The sequence below is a fragment of the Sciurus vulgaris genome (assembly GCF_902686455.1).
Source record: "Sciurus vulgaris genome assembly, chromosome: 4".
Classification (NCBI taxonomy): domain Eukaryota; kingdom Metazoa; phylum Chordata; class Mammalia; order Rodentia; family Sciuridae; genus Sciurus; species Sciurus vulgaris.
Window position 1 is genome coordinate 9,961,937 of NC_136464.1, and position 15,845 is coordinate 9,977,781.

The 15,845-nt window shown below is 53.0% G+C and overlaps 1 protein-coding gene across 10 annotated transcripts in view; it reads left to right on the forward strand.

Moving 5' to 3' along the window:
• The first annotated feature begins 706 nt into the window (after positions 1-706).
• Positions 707-15,845, forward strand: part of FGFR2 (fibroblast growth factor receptor 2) — a 99,461-nt gene continuing 84,322 nt past the window's right edge. For 5 of the 10 annotated variants that reach the window (XM_079138453.1, XM_079138456.1, XM_079138460.1 and 2 more), the window contains exons 1-2: positions 708-1,182; positions 4,975-5,254. In XM_079138453.1, the coding sequence (XP_078994579.1) occupies positions 5,089-5,254 (166 nt within the window). In that variant the 5' untranslated portion in view covers positions 708-1,182; positions 4,975-5,088. Of the gene's footprint in view, positions 1,183-4,974; positions 5,255-15,845 lie in introns of all 10 variants that reach the window. The other 5 variants (XM_079138455.1, XM_079138457.1, XM_079138458.1 and 2 more) reach the window with 2 other exon arrangements.

Genomic DNA, 15,845 nt, shown 5'->3' on the forward strand with positions numbered 1-15,845 from the left:
CTCTTGAGTGTCTTTCGAATTTCTATTAATCCAAATATACAATATTAAACAACACTTTTTCTTTTCTTTTTTGTTCAGATTTTGGCTTTTGCTAAGAAGTCAGGCTCAACCAGTAGCCAGGCTGTGTGATTCTGGGTAAATTACTTAACCTCTCTGATCCCCAGTCTCTATCAGAAACCGGGAAGATTGTCCTGAAGGGTAGCTGAGCGAATTACGCAAAATCACCTATTCACTATGCCCTTTCCATAGAAGGGCCTCGGTAGACGTTGTTTGGGACACAAAAATGCAACGTCGTCCTGCAAACAGTTGCAAGTTGCTTCCTCTCCAAAAGCTTCAGTTGCACTAAATTTCTCGCTCCAGTACAACCAAGACTTTTTTAAGGTAGAACATTCTGTCATCTGTTTCCTAACTTGACATAAAACACCGCAAGGCAAGCCGTTGGCCAGCCTCGTTCGCCCGGGAAGGCAGGGGGCGGCGGCGCGGGGCGCGGACCAGGCCTTATTGGGAGGACACTTTGGCACCCCTCCGCCGCCACCACGGCCGGGCCCCTCGCCTCCCCGCCGGGGTCTCGGGGCGGCTCCGCGGCGTCGGGAGCGGCGCGGGGCTCGGGGCGGCCCGGCCGGCGCTGATTGGCAGAGCGGGCGCCGCCGTCCAGGAAACGGCTCGGGTTTCAGCGGGGGCGTGACCCGCGGGCGGCGGCGGCGGCGGCGCGGGCGCGGCGCAGGAGAGCGCCGGAGAGCCGAGCGGGCGGCGGTGCGGAGCGGAGCGCGGCGAGCGAGCGCGGCCGCCACAAAGCTCGGCGCCGCGGCTGCGGGCGGCGTACCTGGCCCGGCGCGGCGACTCCTCCCCGGGCTGGCGGGGGCGGCCGCGAGCCCCCGGGCCCCAGGCCGCGGCTCCCTGCGCGTCCCGAGCTTTCGCAACTTGCGAGCAAAGTTTGGAGGAGGAAACGCCGAGCCCGAGCCCTTTCTTCCCCTCGCTCCCCAAATCCGAGGGCAGTCGCGGCGTCATGCCCGCGCTCCTCCGCAGCCTGGGGCGCGCGTGAAGCCGCGGAGCCTGTGCGCCCCCCGGGACCCGAGCGCCGCTCTCCCGCTGGAGTTTCCCCCCGAGCTCGTCGCCTGCTGCATCCCGACCCACGCCGGGCTTCGGGACAGCACAGACCGAGGAGGAGCCTTGCCATTCAAGGTAATCGCCGCGCCGGACGCCTCCGGGAGCTTCGCCAGCCGGGAGAGTGGGCGCCGTGGGAGCCCGCGGCGCAGGGCGCGCGGTGCCCCCGCGGAGGGCGAGGGGGAGGGGGCGCGGTGGGGGCGCTCCCTGTCCTCCCCCTTTGGCTGGATAGGTGATGGGGAGGAGGGTGTGTGCTGACGGCTGGCATTTGGGGCGACCTGCCTCCAGCGCCCTCGTTCAGATGCTGACATCGGCCTCTGCGGCTGACACCCACACCCTGTCAAAACTTCGGCGGTCTCAGTCCTGCCGGCTGCGCACCTTCCTCCGCGCTCGGAGCGGGCGTGCAGCTGGGGCTGCCTGCCGGTGGCACTGCGCCTCTGGCTGGGGCTCGGGAGGGGCATCCTCGGGGTGCCTCGTTCCTGAACCCGTGGAGCGCCCGCCCGGTCCCATCCAAGTCCCGAGGGGCGACCTTCCCGGGAGGGAGCCGCTGTGTGTGTTAGGGGGGTGGGCAGGGCCATTTCCTAAAGGGTGGCACTTTTGGGGAGGGGCGCTCGGGTCCTGGATTTTGGTGCAGGGCACCCCTCGCCCGCAGCCGCCGTGGGCGTAGGTGGGAGCGCAGCGCGCCTGGGGCTAGGGGGCGAGCTGGCCCGACGTTTTCTAGTTCTTCTGCCTGCTCCGCCTGCTGCCGCTCGGAGATGTCGAAAGCGCAGACGAGTTCTAACTTGCGCGCTCATTCTTTCAGCGCCGGGACTGCGCCGCGGAGTCGGCCGAGGGCCCTGCGTGGCGCTGGCTCCGACCCTTGCGGCCAGGGGTGCTGGCGCAGAAGGCGGCCCGGGAGCGACCGCCCTCCGCCGCTGCGCTCGCAGCCTTTCCCTTGAAACTCCCCTCCAAGACCGTCTTTCCTCTCCCCAGCTCAATAAAACCCACCCTTAAAGGCAAACCTGCTTTCAGACTCAGGGCACCCATTATGTGTTTGGTGTGAAACGCTATCAACATTTAAAACTCCATTGTCCCCTTGGTCCCAAATCCCTGTAAATCTTCCACCAGCTTCGACTCATTTTCATCTGAAAAGCCTGTTTAGTTTGAATAGAAAAGCAATCAGGCGCCCCTCTCCCTCTCGCTGGAATGTCAATTAAAATGCAGATTTTTCTCTGAGCTCTTTAGCGCCCCGAGTTGGGGGAGAAAACAGGATATTCCAAGCAGACAAATGAAAGAAATGTTACAATGAAACCGGGGTGGTGACGGTGAGCACCCCTAAGCTGCTCCCGAGTGCTCAGTGGATTTCAAGCATTAACACAGCTATTGTGGTCTTGGGTCTGCTTGTATTTTTTGAAATTTCAGTAGATTGAGGAATTTTTCCTTCCTCCCTACACTTGACTCCTTGATACCTCTCTGCCCTACACAGCTCTGGCCAGTAGGGAGGCTTCCTGGGAGGACGTGGTGCACTTAAGGCCAGCATCTCCGGCCTTTTCTGGCACTGTTGACTTTGCTCATGCAAAAGCTACCCCAGAACAAAATTTGGTGAGCTAGCAAAGGACAGGTGGAGTCCTGTAAGGCCGGGCTCTGCTGGCCTGCCTTCTGGAAGGGTGGGGGTTTGGGCATGTTCTGCTACCTTGAAGAACCCAGCACAGGTCTGGTGTGGGGACCACTGCCCAGCCAGGCTCTTTCTGTGGGTCACTTTGCCTGTCTTTGGGGGCAGGCTTGTGCTGAGGTGAAAATGGACCAGAGGGGCGGGTGACCGTGAAGAGCCATCCATCAGAGTGACAACTCCTCCCGCACACAGGCTGAGCAGAGAGTTCCCTTTCAGGGGGAAAAATAAACACGCTGGGGCTTTCACTGGGGCTCAGACTCCAGGAAGGATTATGGTATTGAAGGCAGGAAGCCGGGATTGTGGCCGCCAGCAGCATGCTGGGCCTGTGTTCCCAACACCGAGCCTCGGGACCTAATTATCCTGCCTAGGAGGTCGCACTACACTTTTGTCCCCTCTGGTGAGGAGCTGTGCAGACCTGCCGCCTTCGGTCTCCGCCTTCCAGAGATTTGAGGAGGGGTCTGCCATGGGCCTGATCCTGCACAGGGCTGAAATTCAAGTTTCTAGTCCGATTGGTGGGGGCAGGTGAATGGCTTGATATTCAGCCAGGGGCACTGTCCACCTTTGTCCGCCTAGGGCTAAGGAGTGTCTGCTGGGCAGGGGCAGGTGCTGGCTGGTGAGGTGGCTGGGGAGGCAGCTGGGGGCAAGACCTCCTGCCAGGACGTAAGCAAGCCTGTTACTCAAGTTGCCCCAGAGGCAGAAAATTCCCCTGCATTGTGGAGATGCTTAGTAAATCGATGAGAATGTTTGTGTACCTTCCTCCCGCATGTATGTAGAAATAGATACAGATTTATCTTTAGAGAAGTTAGGGGGAAGAAATGCTTCAAGCAGTCTGAACACACAACTCATGCACAGGCTCACATTTCTTGCTGTTTGCCCTGTGCTTTCCTTAACGCAGAGGTTTTCGCGGTCTCGCCCTTGGACATGGTGCATCCCCTTTGCCAGCACTTGTTGCCATCCTCAGTCAAGGCTAAAAGAAGCAGTTTTTAGGCTAGAGCTTTAGGGAGGCCCTGGCAGTGTTGCAATTGTAGGTCGTGATTTGAAACATGAAGTCCTCATGCTAAAAGCAGAGGGGTAGAGAAGTTCCTGTTGTAGGTCTCAGCCCGCCCCCAGTCTTATAAAATGTGGTTCCTTCATGTGGTTTACAGACTTTGAAGCCCAAGGTTGATCTACCTTTTCTGGGGATTGCTTTATTCAAGTTCTCCAAAGTTTGTGCATTTTGCTCCAACACGATCACTGAAGATACCGAATGAATTTAAAGTTATTTGGATTGTTTTGAGCTTGCTTGGAAACTTCTCTTTGCCTTGGATCAAGTGGGTGGAACAGAATAGTAAGCTGAGTTCCGCTTGGCAACTTTGCTGCCAGTAGGTGAGCATATTGAAAGTTCCCGGGGCCATCACTTACCACGATAACTTAGATTTCATCATGGTCACTACGAACCTCCTGCATTATTCATCAGAGTTTGCATCTGCTGTTGCTTAAGCCCCTTGACATAGGTCGAGGACATTTAGTAGGCCTTTGCTGCCATTGAGTCCCTGGAAAGGAATTTGTGCTTTGAATCCCTTTTTGGATCAGCTGCTTTGAATGTATTGCCGTTCTGTTGGTCCTTTGTAAGGGGCTGCTTGGCGAAAGATTGAAATACACGTCTGCATTTGAAAATGAATCCTGACAAGTGTAAACTGGTGGGAATGTTTTGCAGTCTTCCCGGGTTTCTTTGGATTCCGCTGGCCTCCTTTCTTTCTGGGGCTGCAGTGCTGCTGGACGCTCCGCCAGCTCCAGCCCAGCTGAAACCCCGGCTGTAGGCAGCCGCCGCCGCCAGTCAGCTTCCGAGAGCCCAGCTGGACCGAGGAGTTAACGAGGCAGGTTCTGCCAACCCGAGCATTTTTAACTTGTGTTTGTAGTTGCCCTTGAAACTAAGGTCGCGTCTCTTCTGCCTTTGGGAGAGGCGATGTTGGATGGAGGAAGAGCACACTGCCTAACCCCCGGGGCAGTGCGTGTTGCTCTGGGCCGTGTAGCTACTGTTTTATCTCTGTTTCTTAAAAGTGCTCTTTAAAAAAGATCAGCTGGACGTCTTGTGGACCCATCTGGTGGACACACCTGTGCTCCGAGGTGAGCTCAGGTGGAAGACCTTTGCCGATGCCGAGGAACGGCTTTACCCCCTTGGGTCCAAGTGAGTGGCGCTGGGGAGGACCGCACTGACCGGCCGCATCTCTCTCTTTCAGTGGCTGCTGCAGCAGCACAGCAGGGAGCCCAGCCCCACCGCAGCGCCCTGCCTGCTGAGCCCCCCGTGGGCTGAGGCCCTGCCGGCGGTCCATGCTCCTGGAGGAAGTGTGCAGATGGGATTAACGTCCACATGGAGATATGGAAGAGGACTGGGGATTGGCACCGTAACCATGGTCAACTGGGGTCGGTTCATCTGCCTGGTCGTGGTCACCATGGCAACCTTGTCCCGGGCCCGGCCCTCCTTCAATTTAGTTGAGGATACCACGATAGAGCCGGAAGGTAAGTTATTTAATTTCGCTTTCAGGGTGCCAAGTTTGTTTGGGGGATTTGGCTGGGGGACGACGTGGCAGGGCATGGGAAGGCCTGTTTCAGAACGGGCTGCCCTTTTCCTGGCTGCCAGGCGGCCAGCAGAAGGTGTAGTTTGCAGGTTTGAGTGTGTCTCTGCTGGGCAGGGAGGCAGCTGCGGCTCCCCTTTAGCCAGTGCCTCGGGAAGGTGACGGTCATCTCTAGCCTCCTGCAGTAGCTTTCTCGCTGGAGGGATTTTGCTTTCAGAGTAAAGAATTGCTGTTTTCTGACCAAAGGGGACCACTAAGGGAAATCGCCAGCCTCTGAAATGCTGACGCTTGATTTTCATTGTTTATGGAGAAGTCTCTGAAGTGCTGCGGAGAGAGGCTACTTCTTCTAAGCCATTGTAATTCATAATACTTAAGCAAGCGCCACAGAGTGGCAGCCTGTTCTAGAGAGACCAGAAAGGGAGTATGCCAAGGGGTCGCCCTCGTCTCTGAGAACTTCAGGTCTCCCAGGGCAGGCATTGGCATTTTGTCTTTGGGGACTTAACTGTAAGAGCGGAAGGCCACTCGCGAGGACTCTATTGGCTGTCCTGTTCAGCTGGGCAGATCTGCAACCTTTTCCCCAGCGTTCATTAGCCGAGCCTCCGCTTGGTGCAGCGTTGAGTCTGTCATCAGCAGGGAATATCGGTAGCCGAGTTATTTTCGAGTGGTAATCCGAGAGTAAAACGGCAGATCCCGGCTCTCATCGCCACTTAATGAACCTGTTTGCCCCGAGCCCACCTGGTGCCTGCTTGGCTCTGGGAGCCCGCCTGGTCCTGTGTGATGTCTGGGTTCAGCTGAGCTGCTGTGGGAATGCATGGGGCTCGCGGGGTGGGTTGGGAGGGGACAGAAAGCCCAGCCTCCTTGGCCCAAACAGGGACATCCACAAGGAGGGCTGTGCCGGCATCCAAAGATGAGAGTCTGAGCAGGGTGGGTCCCTAGGGAGACCCTGCACACGCGTCACACAAAAGGCTCAGGACCAAGGCACTTCTCATCCAAATCTGTGAGCGAGGCAGGGGCACTCTGGGGGACACAGAGGCACTGGACTTTATAATTGCCAGGTGTGGTGACATCGCGGCGCCTGCCGTCTCTGCAAAGGGGATCTGGGAGGAGGAGTTGTGTCTGGGGCTGGTACAAGCTACTGCTCCAGGCCATTATGGAACCGCCTGTTTGTGACTTGTGCTGTGACATCAGGGCCAATGTAATTTGCAGTGGTGATGCATTTTAAAAGGGCGTAATGTGAGGGAAACTGTTCCTGGTTTCTGAAAGTCGTGCCTGTACTTCTTTAATTTTGCTAATAATTAAAATGGATGTTTCCCTAATTGCCGGCTTTCCCTTGAGTCCATGACTCTGCACAGGCTGAGGAAGCTGAGCTGGGATTTCCTACAGTGTGGGCTTCAGGAATGGCCCAGGTTAGAAAAAAACTGTCACTTTTCATTTTGGATTTCCAGGGCAGTGCTATTGTGAGTTTATTTCAACATAAAGTGTAAAATGGTCCTGGTGGAATTCTTTTACCACATTTACTTACTGAAGGAAGTCTAAACTACGTGTGTACGTGCCGGGACAGACAGGTGAGGCAGAGAAAGAAGAGCAGGGGAAAGGGGTGACAGGCCCCCGGGGTTCTGTGTAAGAATTCATATCCAACAACGCAAGCATTGTTGACAGCAGATCTTCCCGACGGGGGACCTGTGGATCACTTGGGGTCAGGGTGTAGCACTCAGAGTTCCCGAAACTGTAGGTCACGCTTTACCATGTCCTTGTGTGTACTTTTCTGGGCTCATAGTTCCCATAAGGTTTGCATCCCAAGTTGAGAGACCTAAGATGAAAGAAAGCGGTTTAGAGAGGTGCCAAGGGCCCCCAAGGAAGGGGCTTTGAAAAGGCAAGAGCCCCGGGCCTCAGTTTTCTTCTCTGACATCTGAGGGTTTGACACACCGGTCTTCGGGATCTCTGTTAACATTTGATGAATAGTATTATTCTCAGAAGCCTTCTGACTGGTTGCTACACAAAAGGTTGTTGGATTTCTGTTTGACCTGGACATAAAGAGCAGTCAGCCTAGGGCCGAGCCTCTTTCTCTTACTGAGGATTGAACCCTGGGGCACTTCACTGAGCTGTATCCTAGTCCTGTTTTATTTTTATTTTGAGACAGGGTCTCACTAAGTATGTGAGAGTCTCACTGTGTTGCTGAGGTTGACCTTGACCTTGTGACCATCCTGCCTCAGCCTCCCGACCCCCTGGGATCACAGGTGTGGGCATCGCCCCTGTGGGCCTGGCATCTCCTAAGTGCCCCGTGCACGTTATTGTTAGCAGTGTCCCCAGCAAGTGGAGAAGGGTCTTTCCAGTCCCTTGGGTGGGCCAGTTGGTGCAGTGTCAAGGAGCAGACACTGGAGAAGAAAGTTGCCCTCGGACAGAGGTGACAGCAGTGCCTGCTGTCTGTAGGGTCCACAGGTCTGTTGTCTGTTGGTCCAGTATTGCCATCTGATTGGAGCTTTAAGACTAGGTCACCTGCTGAGTTTTGCTTTGCTGTGAGAGGTGATTAGAAAGTAACTGAATCGTGGGTGAGAAAGGAGGTTCTAACGACTGAAAGCCAGCTGGAGCAGTTCCAGGTTGGGTTCTGAAGTTGCCACATTGGTATGTGTGTGAGTCTCCGTCCGTCCGTCCTTCCGACTGGCTTCTGTGGTTAACGTAGCTACAGCCTGGGTTAACGGTATCTTCAACTCTGACCTTCTGAAAAGAAGGCCTTATCTTGGAAGGCTTTTGGTTTGCTTACTTGGAAGCTCAGTTTAGATTATGTCTGTTGGACCAGAGAGGAATGTGCCTGAGAAGTTCCTGCAGAACCTTTTCTGTTGGCCCAGTCACTGCAGCATTGGCCTGTGTTACATCCTGGCGTGCATTTGTCTTCTGGGCCCTCTCTCAGGTGGTGACAGTGGCTTGGGTCTACCTAACTGACTTGAGAAAACACTAGAAGATTTAGGTTAATATTGCAGATTAAACTTGGTTGTTTCCAGGGTCACCCATTGTTATGGGGACAACTGAATGGAGTTAGAACAGTTATTGATTCAGGAAGGGAGTGGTTCTCAATGCCAAGTGCGATTCTGCTGATTAATATTCTGGAGTATAGTGAAGCTTGATTACAGAGAGGAGGGAACTCTTACTTTCAAATTCTTCCTGAGTTGTCACCTACTCTGGTTAATTAAGGCATTGTTGACATTAAGGGAATCTTTATTTACACCCGCCCAGTAGGAGCTAAAATAAAAAGGCTTTTCCAACCCTGAACCCTTAATTACTTTCCCACCCTCGCCAAGTGCAATTCCAAAAAGCACCAACCTGGGAAACAAGTAGTTTGCATGCTTTTTAAAAAAGCCACTTTCCCAGCAGTCTCCTTGGGGGCAGTGCTGACCTGGACCAGGGCAGGTTGGTTCAAAGTTCATAGCAGAGAAATTGAGTGTGGGATCTGCATGGAGACCTCCCTAAGTCAGATTCTTCCAGAGTGGTTTTAAGTCCTTTGTTAGAAGTATTGTGAATGCCATAATATCAACCATACGCATTTAATTGCAAGTTAAAAGAAAGGAAAAAAAAAAAAGAATATATCCGCATACCAAGAGTGAATGATTTAAAATAATCTTCTGTTTTGCATTATCTGCATCTTTGTTCCTCAATTTGAGTGTTAATATTTAAGAGTTGACTGTAACTTGATAGTTAGCTTAGGAACAAGGACTTATTCTTGGTCAATTAAACCAAATGCAGGCTTATGCAGTTAAATACACAATGAAGTACTCATTCTTTATTAGTATATAAAGTATTTCACAATTCGTAGACAAAGAGCTGTGTTTAATATTACTTCTAGAGCAAAAATCTGGCAAGTCCAGAAAAGTGTCAGTTGTATAAATTTCTATACTGACTCCCTCTGATCTGAATTTGGGGTGTGCCTCTGTTTATGTTGCCTGCTTATTTTAACCAGCTAAAAGACTGAACGTGGTGTACTTAGGTGAAAAGCCCCTCACCAGCCTGACCTGAAGGTCGTTTAAGCCTTTCTGGCCCAGTTGAGGGTGAGAATTCACGCAGCCAGCGCCATCCCATCTGAACGATGCTAATATCAGTCAGACTTAATGAGTAATTACGTGGTTGGGAAATAGCTGGGGCAGGGTTTAAACAGGAAGAGTTTGTTCAGTGTTCATTCTCGGTGAAGTGTAGGCAGTACCCCCTCCGTGGACTGTTACTTAGCCTGGTGGCTGTTCCAGGCTGCCTGCTCCAGCTCATCAGCCCTCTTACTTTCCATTCATTCCCCTTTAAGCCAGTTTTAGTCTCTAAAGGAAGACGTGGGAAGTCGATTTGGGGGTGCCAGCTTCCTCTGAGCTAGGAGCTGCAGCTGGTCTGGCTTTCCACAGCACCTTTTTGATTCTTAGCAGAGATGGTGCAGTGGGTCGTGTGCAGCCGTAGAGAGAAGTCTGTGGTCTTTCTTTTTTTCCTTGAGGGCTGACTTTAGCCTAAGGTCCTGCGGTCTTTGCCGTGTCCCCCGGAGAGCTGGAGAGCAGCTGGTGGTTGCTGTGGCAGGTGGTTCCACGTCCTCCTCCAGCCGCCTCCCTGCCTCGCCTTTCCTTGGACTAACTGTGGTGAGGTCCACAGCCCCTGTGACTGGCCACTGAGCTCTGAACAGTGGTGGGCTCTGAACAGTGCGCCTCAGTGCCATTTTGCCCATGGTGGCTCTGGCAGGTTGGAGTGACCCCCACGAGCTTGGCTTTGACCAGTTGGGGGCCCTCAAACCTGACAATGTGAGCTGTGTGCACCATGACTTCTGCTTTGAGGAAAGTGGGGCCGTGAACCTCCAGAACCAGCCCGCTCCCTCCTGCTGTAACCCAGGTGGCTCCCGGGTGACCTGGCTTGGTTGCACTCAGGCCTTGGTTAGGGAAGGGGGCTCGAGGCCACTTAGTGAAGGAGAAGCGTGGTTGAACAGGCTGCGGGTGCTTCTCTGGCTGTCCTTCCCGTCTGTCTCCTTCAGAGATGAACAGAGGTCTCGCTTTCACGTGGTCTCCCTCCCTGGCTCTGATTGCTTACTATCCCCTTGTTGGGACGTGATAGAAAATCCAAGATGGTAGCTCCGTCAGCGTGACCACTGGCTTTCAGTGGCTCTGTTTATCAATGTCAGGCCTTTGCATTTACATTTTGTTTCTACAAATAGGTATTCAGTCCCTGGGGTAAACTGTGATCATCCTTGAAGACTGATGTTAAGCCAAGTAGGCATGCTTTAGATTTTCAGTGATTTTGGTTTTGGAAAACTAGCACCGTGTAGGAGTTTTAAGAGGTTGGATGTGTCACTTATTCCACTTTTGGGCTCCCCTGAAAGTCCACACCCCATTGTGGACTTTTGCCACATCCTACGAATAAAAATTTTCTTCTTTTTGACTGGCCTGAGTTAGGGAGCTAAGCTGTGGTGTATGCTTCCCTTTAACCCCTTGTCCAACGAAAGAACTATAAATCCCAAGTCATTTCTGAGTGGAATGTATGCATATAGAATTTCAGGTTATGGTGAACATGTTTTATGAGGAGGTTAAAAATAGCTCCTAAGAAAAATGCTGATAGAATCAGGAACGAGAACAAGGGACATATTTATTTACATGATTTATGTTGCGCCTTTCCTAGAAACAGCTCAATTCACAGGTCTATTATGAATAAAGTGAACTCTGTATAAATTGTCGTGATTATTTTCTAACCTTAGAGCTCCTGTATTGACACTTGACAGTTGACTATGAAGTTTCTTTTCCACATGTGGCCAATTGTTATGTTTTAAAAAGTGTCCAGACGTGGAAAAAGGCCAACCGTGTGGGTCTGTGTGTGCAGGGGAGCTGGGGTGTTAGAAATCGAATGTCAGGATTTTGCAGGGGTCAGGGTGAGAGTTTAAATTCCTTCATACCCTTCAAGTTCAGATGTTAGTCGACAGTGGGATCGCCCTGCAGGCCTGCGGCTGCCTTCATAAAGCTTCCTTCCTGTCCTGCTAAGCCTCCCGGATTTCCACAAAGACGTGCTGCTTTCTTAGATGGCTGTAGTTGGCACACTATTAAATATATCTTAGGTGATATTAATAATTTGATATCACTCACATCTTTGAAAGACCAGGACTCCACTGTACGTTGAATCCGCATTCTGTAATGACGTTAAAAAAGAAATGAATAAGATTTCTTTCTGGAGACAAACTTGCAGAGGAACTTGGCCTTGGGAGCTGGGTTCGAATGTCTCCACTTGCTCCTTGTGTCTCTGACCTGAGACAAGTTAGATAACTTGTCAAAGATAATGAGCCTCAAAGGTAGTATCTATCTTGAAGGGCACCGTGCAGATTAAATGCAAATGACGCAAAGCCCCTCCACAGTTCCTGGCCAGGGTGGGCGCTCCGTAAATCAGGGTTTCTTCCCTTCCCCACCCTGCCTCCTTGTTAAAGGGAATTTAAAACTAGAGATCTATACGATACTGCTGGTGGGAGGCATTTACATTCATGCAACAGAAAACAGCTCTAGGCTCTGGGTTTGTCCAGCCCTTTCTATCGTCTCAAGGATTTTAGAGGTGTGACCCTCTTGCTGCTCGCAGTCCGAGTGGTTCAGAGTTGGCATTTTTCTCCCTTGCCAAGGAAAGTCAGTCACAGCTGTGCAGTGGGCAGCCGGGCACAACGTGTCTGGGCAAAGGAGTCTTCTGTGGGAGGCTCCCAAGAGGTGACTAGACCCTGCGAAGGTTGTGGAGGAGGCCGTGCGGTGCTGGGGTGGGTGGGGCGGGCTCTGCTGTCCAGGTCAGCGAGGGAGCGCCCTGCGGCCACGTGCCTTCCACCAGCTGCACTGTGGCGGGGCTTGCTCAGGCAGTTGTGGTGGGACCCACGGTGGTGGCAGAGCTGAGCAGTCGTTTGCATGGCCTCCCCCTGGGAGATAATGTCTGAGATGATGAGGGTGAGATAGTGATGAAGGGAGCTGGCTGCCATTAGGGGGCTGCCCTGTGCAGGAGGCTTCACCAGGTACTTGGGCACATTGTCTCTACTCTGAGCAACCTGGCAGCTCCCCGGGGCCCCTGTTCTCATCTGATGGATCAGGCCATGGCGACTCTTGGAGATGAAGTGATCCTCCAGGACCTGCCAGGTGGTGAGCAGGCACCAGGCCTGGGAGTGATGTTTTTGGCCCGAGACAGAGTGCACAGCTGGCTCTTCGTTCCTGAGAGGAGGCGATTTTGCGGAATGCTGTGAGGGCCTTCCTTTCCTCTCTAAATCCGCCTTTGTACCTTGAACTTCCTAGGGCACAGGTGATTGTTTCTTTCTCCCGTATTCACACCTATTCCCCTAAAGTAATTTGAGGAAAAATCTCAGGCAATGGAAATACCAAATACCACTTGTGATTCTTCTAGAATGGCCTCTGGTAAGGTGTATCTTATCAGTAAGAAACCAGTCCTCTCTGTTGCCCTGGGCCCCAGGGACCAGACTAAGTTGGGACCAGAAGGGTGGGCAGGCTACCCTCAGATCTTCCTTGTCCCGGATGCTTCCGATGTCTGCCCTGGACTCTACAATCCATTAGCCTTTTTTGCCACTTTGATAACATGTCAAACTTTTCTTCCCAGCATCTTTTTTTTTTTTTTTTTTTGGTATGGGATTGAACCCAGAGGCATTTAACCACGGAGCCACATCCCCAACCCTTTTTATTTTTTATTTTAAGACAGGACCTCACTAAGTTGCTTAAAGCCTCACTAGGTTGTTGAGGCTGACCTCAAACTTGTGATCCTCCTGCTTCAGCCTCCCAAGTTGCTGGGATTACAGATGTACACGCTGTGCCCCACTCTTCCAGCTTTTCTGACTTGTAATTCAGTGGAAAATCACGGCCCACCTGCACAACCCCTGGGCCTGGACCTCCTCCAACCAGTGATTATGGAAAGGAGAAGTACCAAAGCCTACCTGACCCTTCTAGTCACTTCCCTGCAGAGATTAGGAACAGAGACTAGAAACTCCTTCCTTAAGAGAGAGACAGTTCCAAGAATGAAGGGGCAGAAGCAGGGACACCTGCCCTTCCTTGGCCAGGAATGGTGTCCCTAGTGGGGAAAGAGGCCAGGGAATAGAGCCCATTTTTAAAGCAAGGTTCAATATGGCAGCTTAAAAAATAGGTGAACCCTGATTGGTCGCAGTAGACGTGAAGCGCGCGGGACTGGTTTAGCAAGCTGCATGCTGCACAGGTTTCCGCACAGTGGCTGTGGACGCCCGGGGTTGCTGGCGCATAGAGGTGAGGGGTTCCTGGTGGAGAGAGGCTGTGGAATCCCTGCCTGGAAGGAGATGGGCAGCTTTCCCCCGGATTCTCACAGCCCTGGGGGCGATTCAGGTTTCAGAGCTCAGCAGAGACCTTTCTGGTGGCAGGATCATTCACGTGGCTTCTTTGAGTTTGTTCGTTCATTTTTTCTCACTTCATTTGTTGAGGCACTACTGTGAGCCAGGTTCTGTGGAGAAAGAATAGCAAGCAGAAAATAGCCTCAAGTTCTGTCAAAGGGGGAGAGGGATTTGTGTCAAATAATGGTAAAAATGAGGAGCCAGTTCCAACCCAAGGCGAGGATGCTGCAGGGGGTGGGGGGAAGCTTGGATGGCCCAGGGGGTTGGGGGAACCCCAGGAGGCCAGTGTGCTGGAGTGGAATGAGGCTGGTGGCTTAGGTGCCAGGTCAAAGATTTGCTGGGGACTTTTACAGTTTCTGAGGCTGAACTTCACCTTAAGGAGGTGGCCTCCAGCAAACCTCCTGGCCAGACTCCCTGCCAGCCATCTTGCCTAGGTTGCCCCTCGTCCAGCCAGATGACCATCCAGGGCCTGGCCTCTTCACTGTCCTTTGCTGGTTTCTGTTGTGGCCCAGAGGCTGCCTGGTGACGGTGTGCAGCTTAGAGGCCACCCACCTCCATTGCAGAAAGGTGCTCATCCTTGGGGTGCAGCTGATGAGCAGGCCGGGCTGCTCTCGAGCAGGTCAGGTGGCCTGCTCCCTGATGGTCTCTGTTATGGCGCTGTCTCTCTCTGATTGGCAGTTTCTTGCCAGGCCATTGTGGGAGCAGGGAGATGGCAAGGGCTGGGCAGACGGGAGAACCCAGCTTGGCCTGGCGGGGTGCTGGTCTGCACCTGGCCCACCTGAGATGCCCTCGCTCCCAGCGGTCAGCATGTTGGGAGGCTCACCCTTCCCAGGTCCAGCAGGTCTGGGGTTTTGAAAGGGACTCTGCTGAGAGGTAGGGACTCTTCAGATTTGTTTGCTTTCTCAAAGTTTTTACCTCTATGCAAATATGTGGCCTAGGGCAGGGCTATGGTTAACCATGGTGGGGCCATCTTAATTTGGAATTTCCTGAATTCACGTGGATTTCAGTCCTCCAGGACAGCATTCCCGGGAGGGGGAGTTTTGCTTTTCTCTGCAAAACACCTAAGAACAGTGATCCTTGTGACTCTGACTCGCCTTTCCTGGTCCTGTGGTACAAAACCAGCTGGGGCTCCGTCATGCCCACCCTGGAGGCCCCCTGCCCGCTCCTGAAAGTGAATTTGGGAAACCCTCTGTGAGGTCATTTCCTTCTAGCTTCTTGCTGAGGGTTCCTTGGGCTATAGTCTCTGCCTCCAGCCGCCACGAGGGCCTGGCCCTAACTAGCAGAGCCCCAGGAGTGGGATCAAACCCATTCAAATGAGGAGGGCCATCTGCTTCCCAGTCTCCAGCTGCTGCCCCTTCATTTGCAGATGGCTGGGATGCTGCTGGGGGGACCAGTCCTGGGACACATCTGCAGCCTCTGAACGGGTGTTAGAACTGGGGTCCTGCTGAGAGAAGAAAGGCCGAGCCCTTTAAATAAACGTGCTGAACAATACCCCCAAAAGGTCCCGGCCTAAGAAGCAGGAGGCAGCCCTGCCCTCTTGGAATAACTCTTAACCCCGACCCCCTTTCTTTTGTAGCTGTGCCACTAAAAGTATTCTTTTATTTCAAAAGTACTCACCAAGAGAGGTCCTGCTCTGTGGTGGTTGTGGGGGGATGTCACATAGGATTTGGACATTGATCTGCCCTTTAGGGGACCCTGAGAACAAATATTTCCATTGAGTATGCACTGTTTATTGGTGATTTCAGCGGCAGGGAGGTAGGCTTGTCCCTGCTGCAGCTTCTGGGAGCCACAGGTAACCATGCGGGAAGGCAACGGTCCCTGGACACTGGTTCTGGAATGCAGTTCCAAGGCTGGCCTGGGGCACTCTGGAATGCAGGCCAGTGACCCTTGTAATGCTGGCCCTCAGCTCCTGGGCCACGTGAGGTGCAATCCTAGGGCCTCTTGCCCATGGTTTGGTGTTCACGGGCTTATTCCCAGCATGCTGTGGGGTGGTGATGAGCCATTCACCCCTGAGCCTGCTGGGATCCTGGTCTCTAGGGAATTCCTTGGGGTTTTACCCTGCCACCCATGTAAACATCGGTCGGTCAGGAGGAGGTGTAGTAGGTTGCATTTGAATAAGCTGCAGGCTGCCTCTCTTGCTAAGTCAGTCAAGCAGGTGTTGGTCCTGGGCGTTGATAACGATGAATCTCCCAAGGTCTTCACA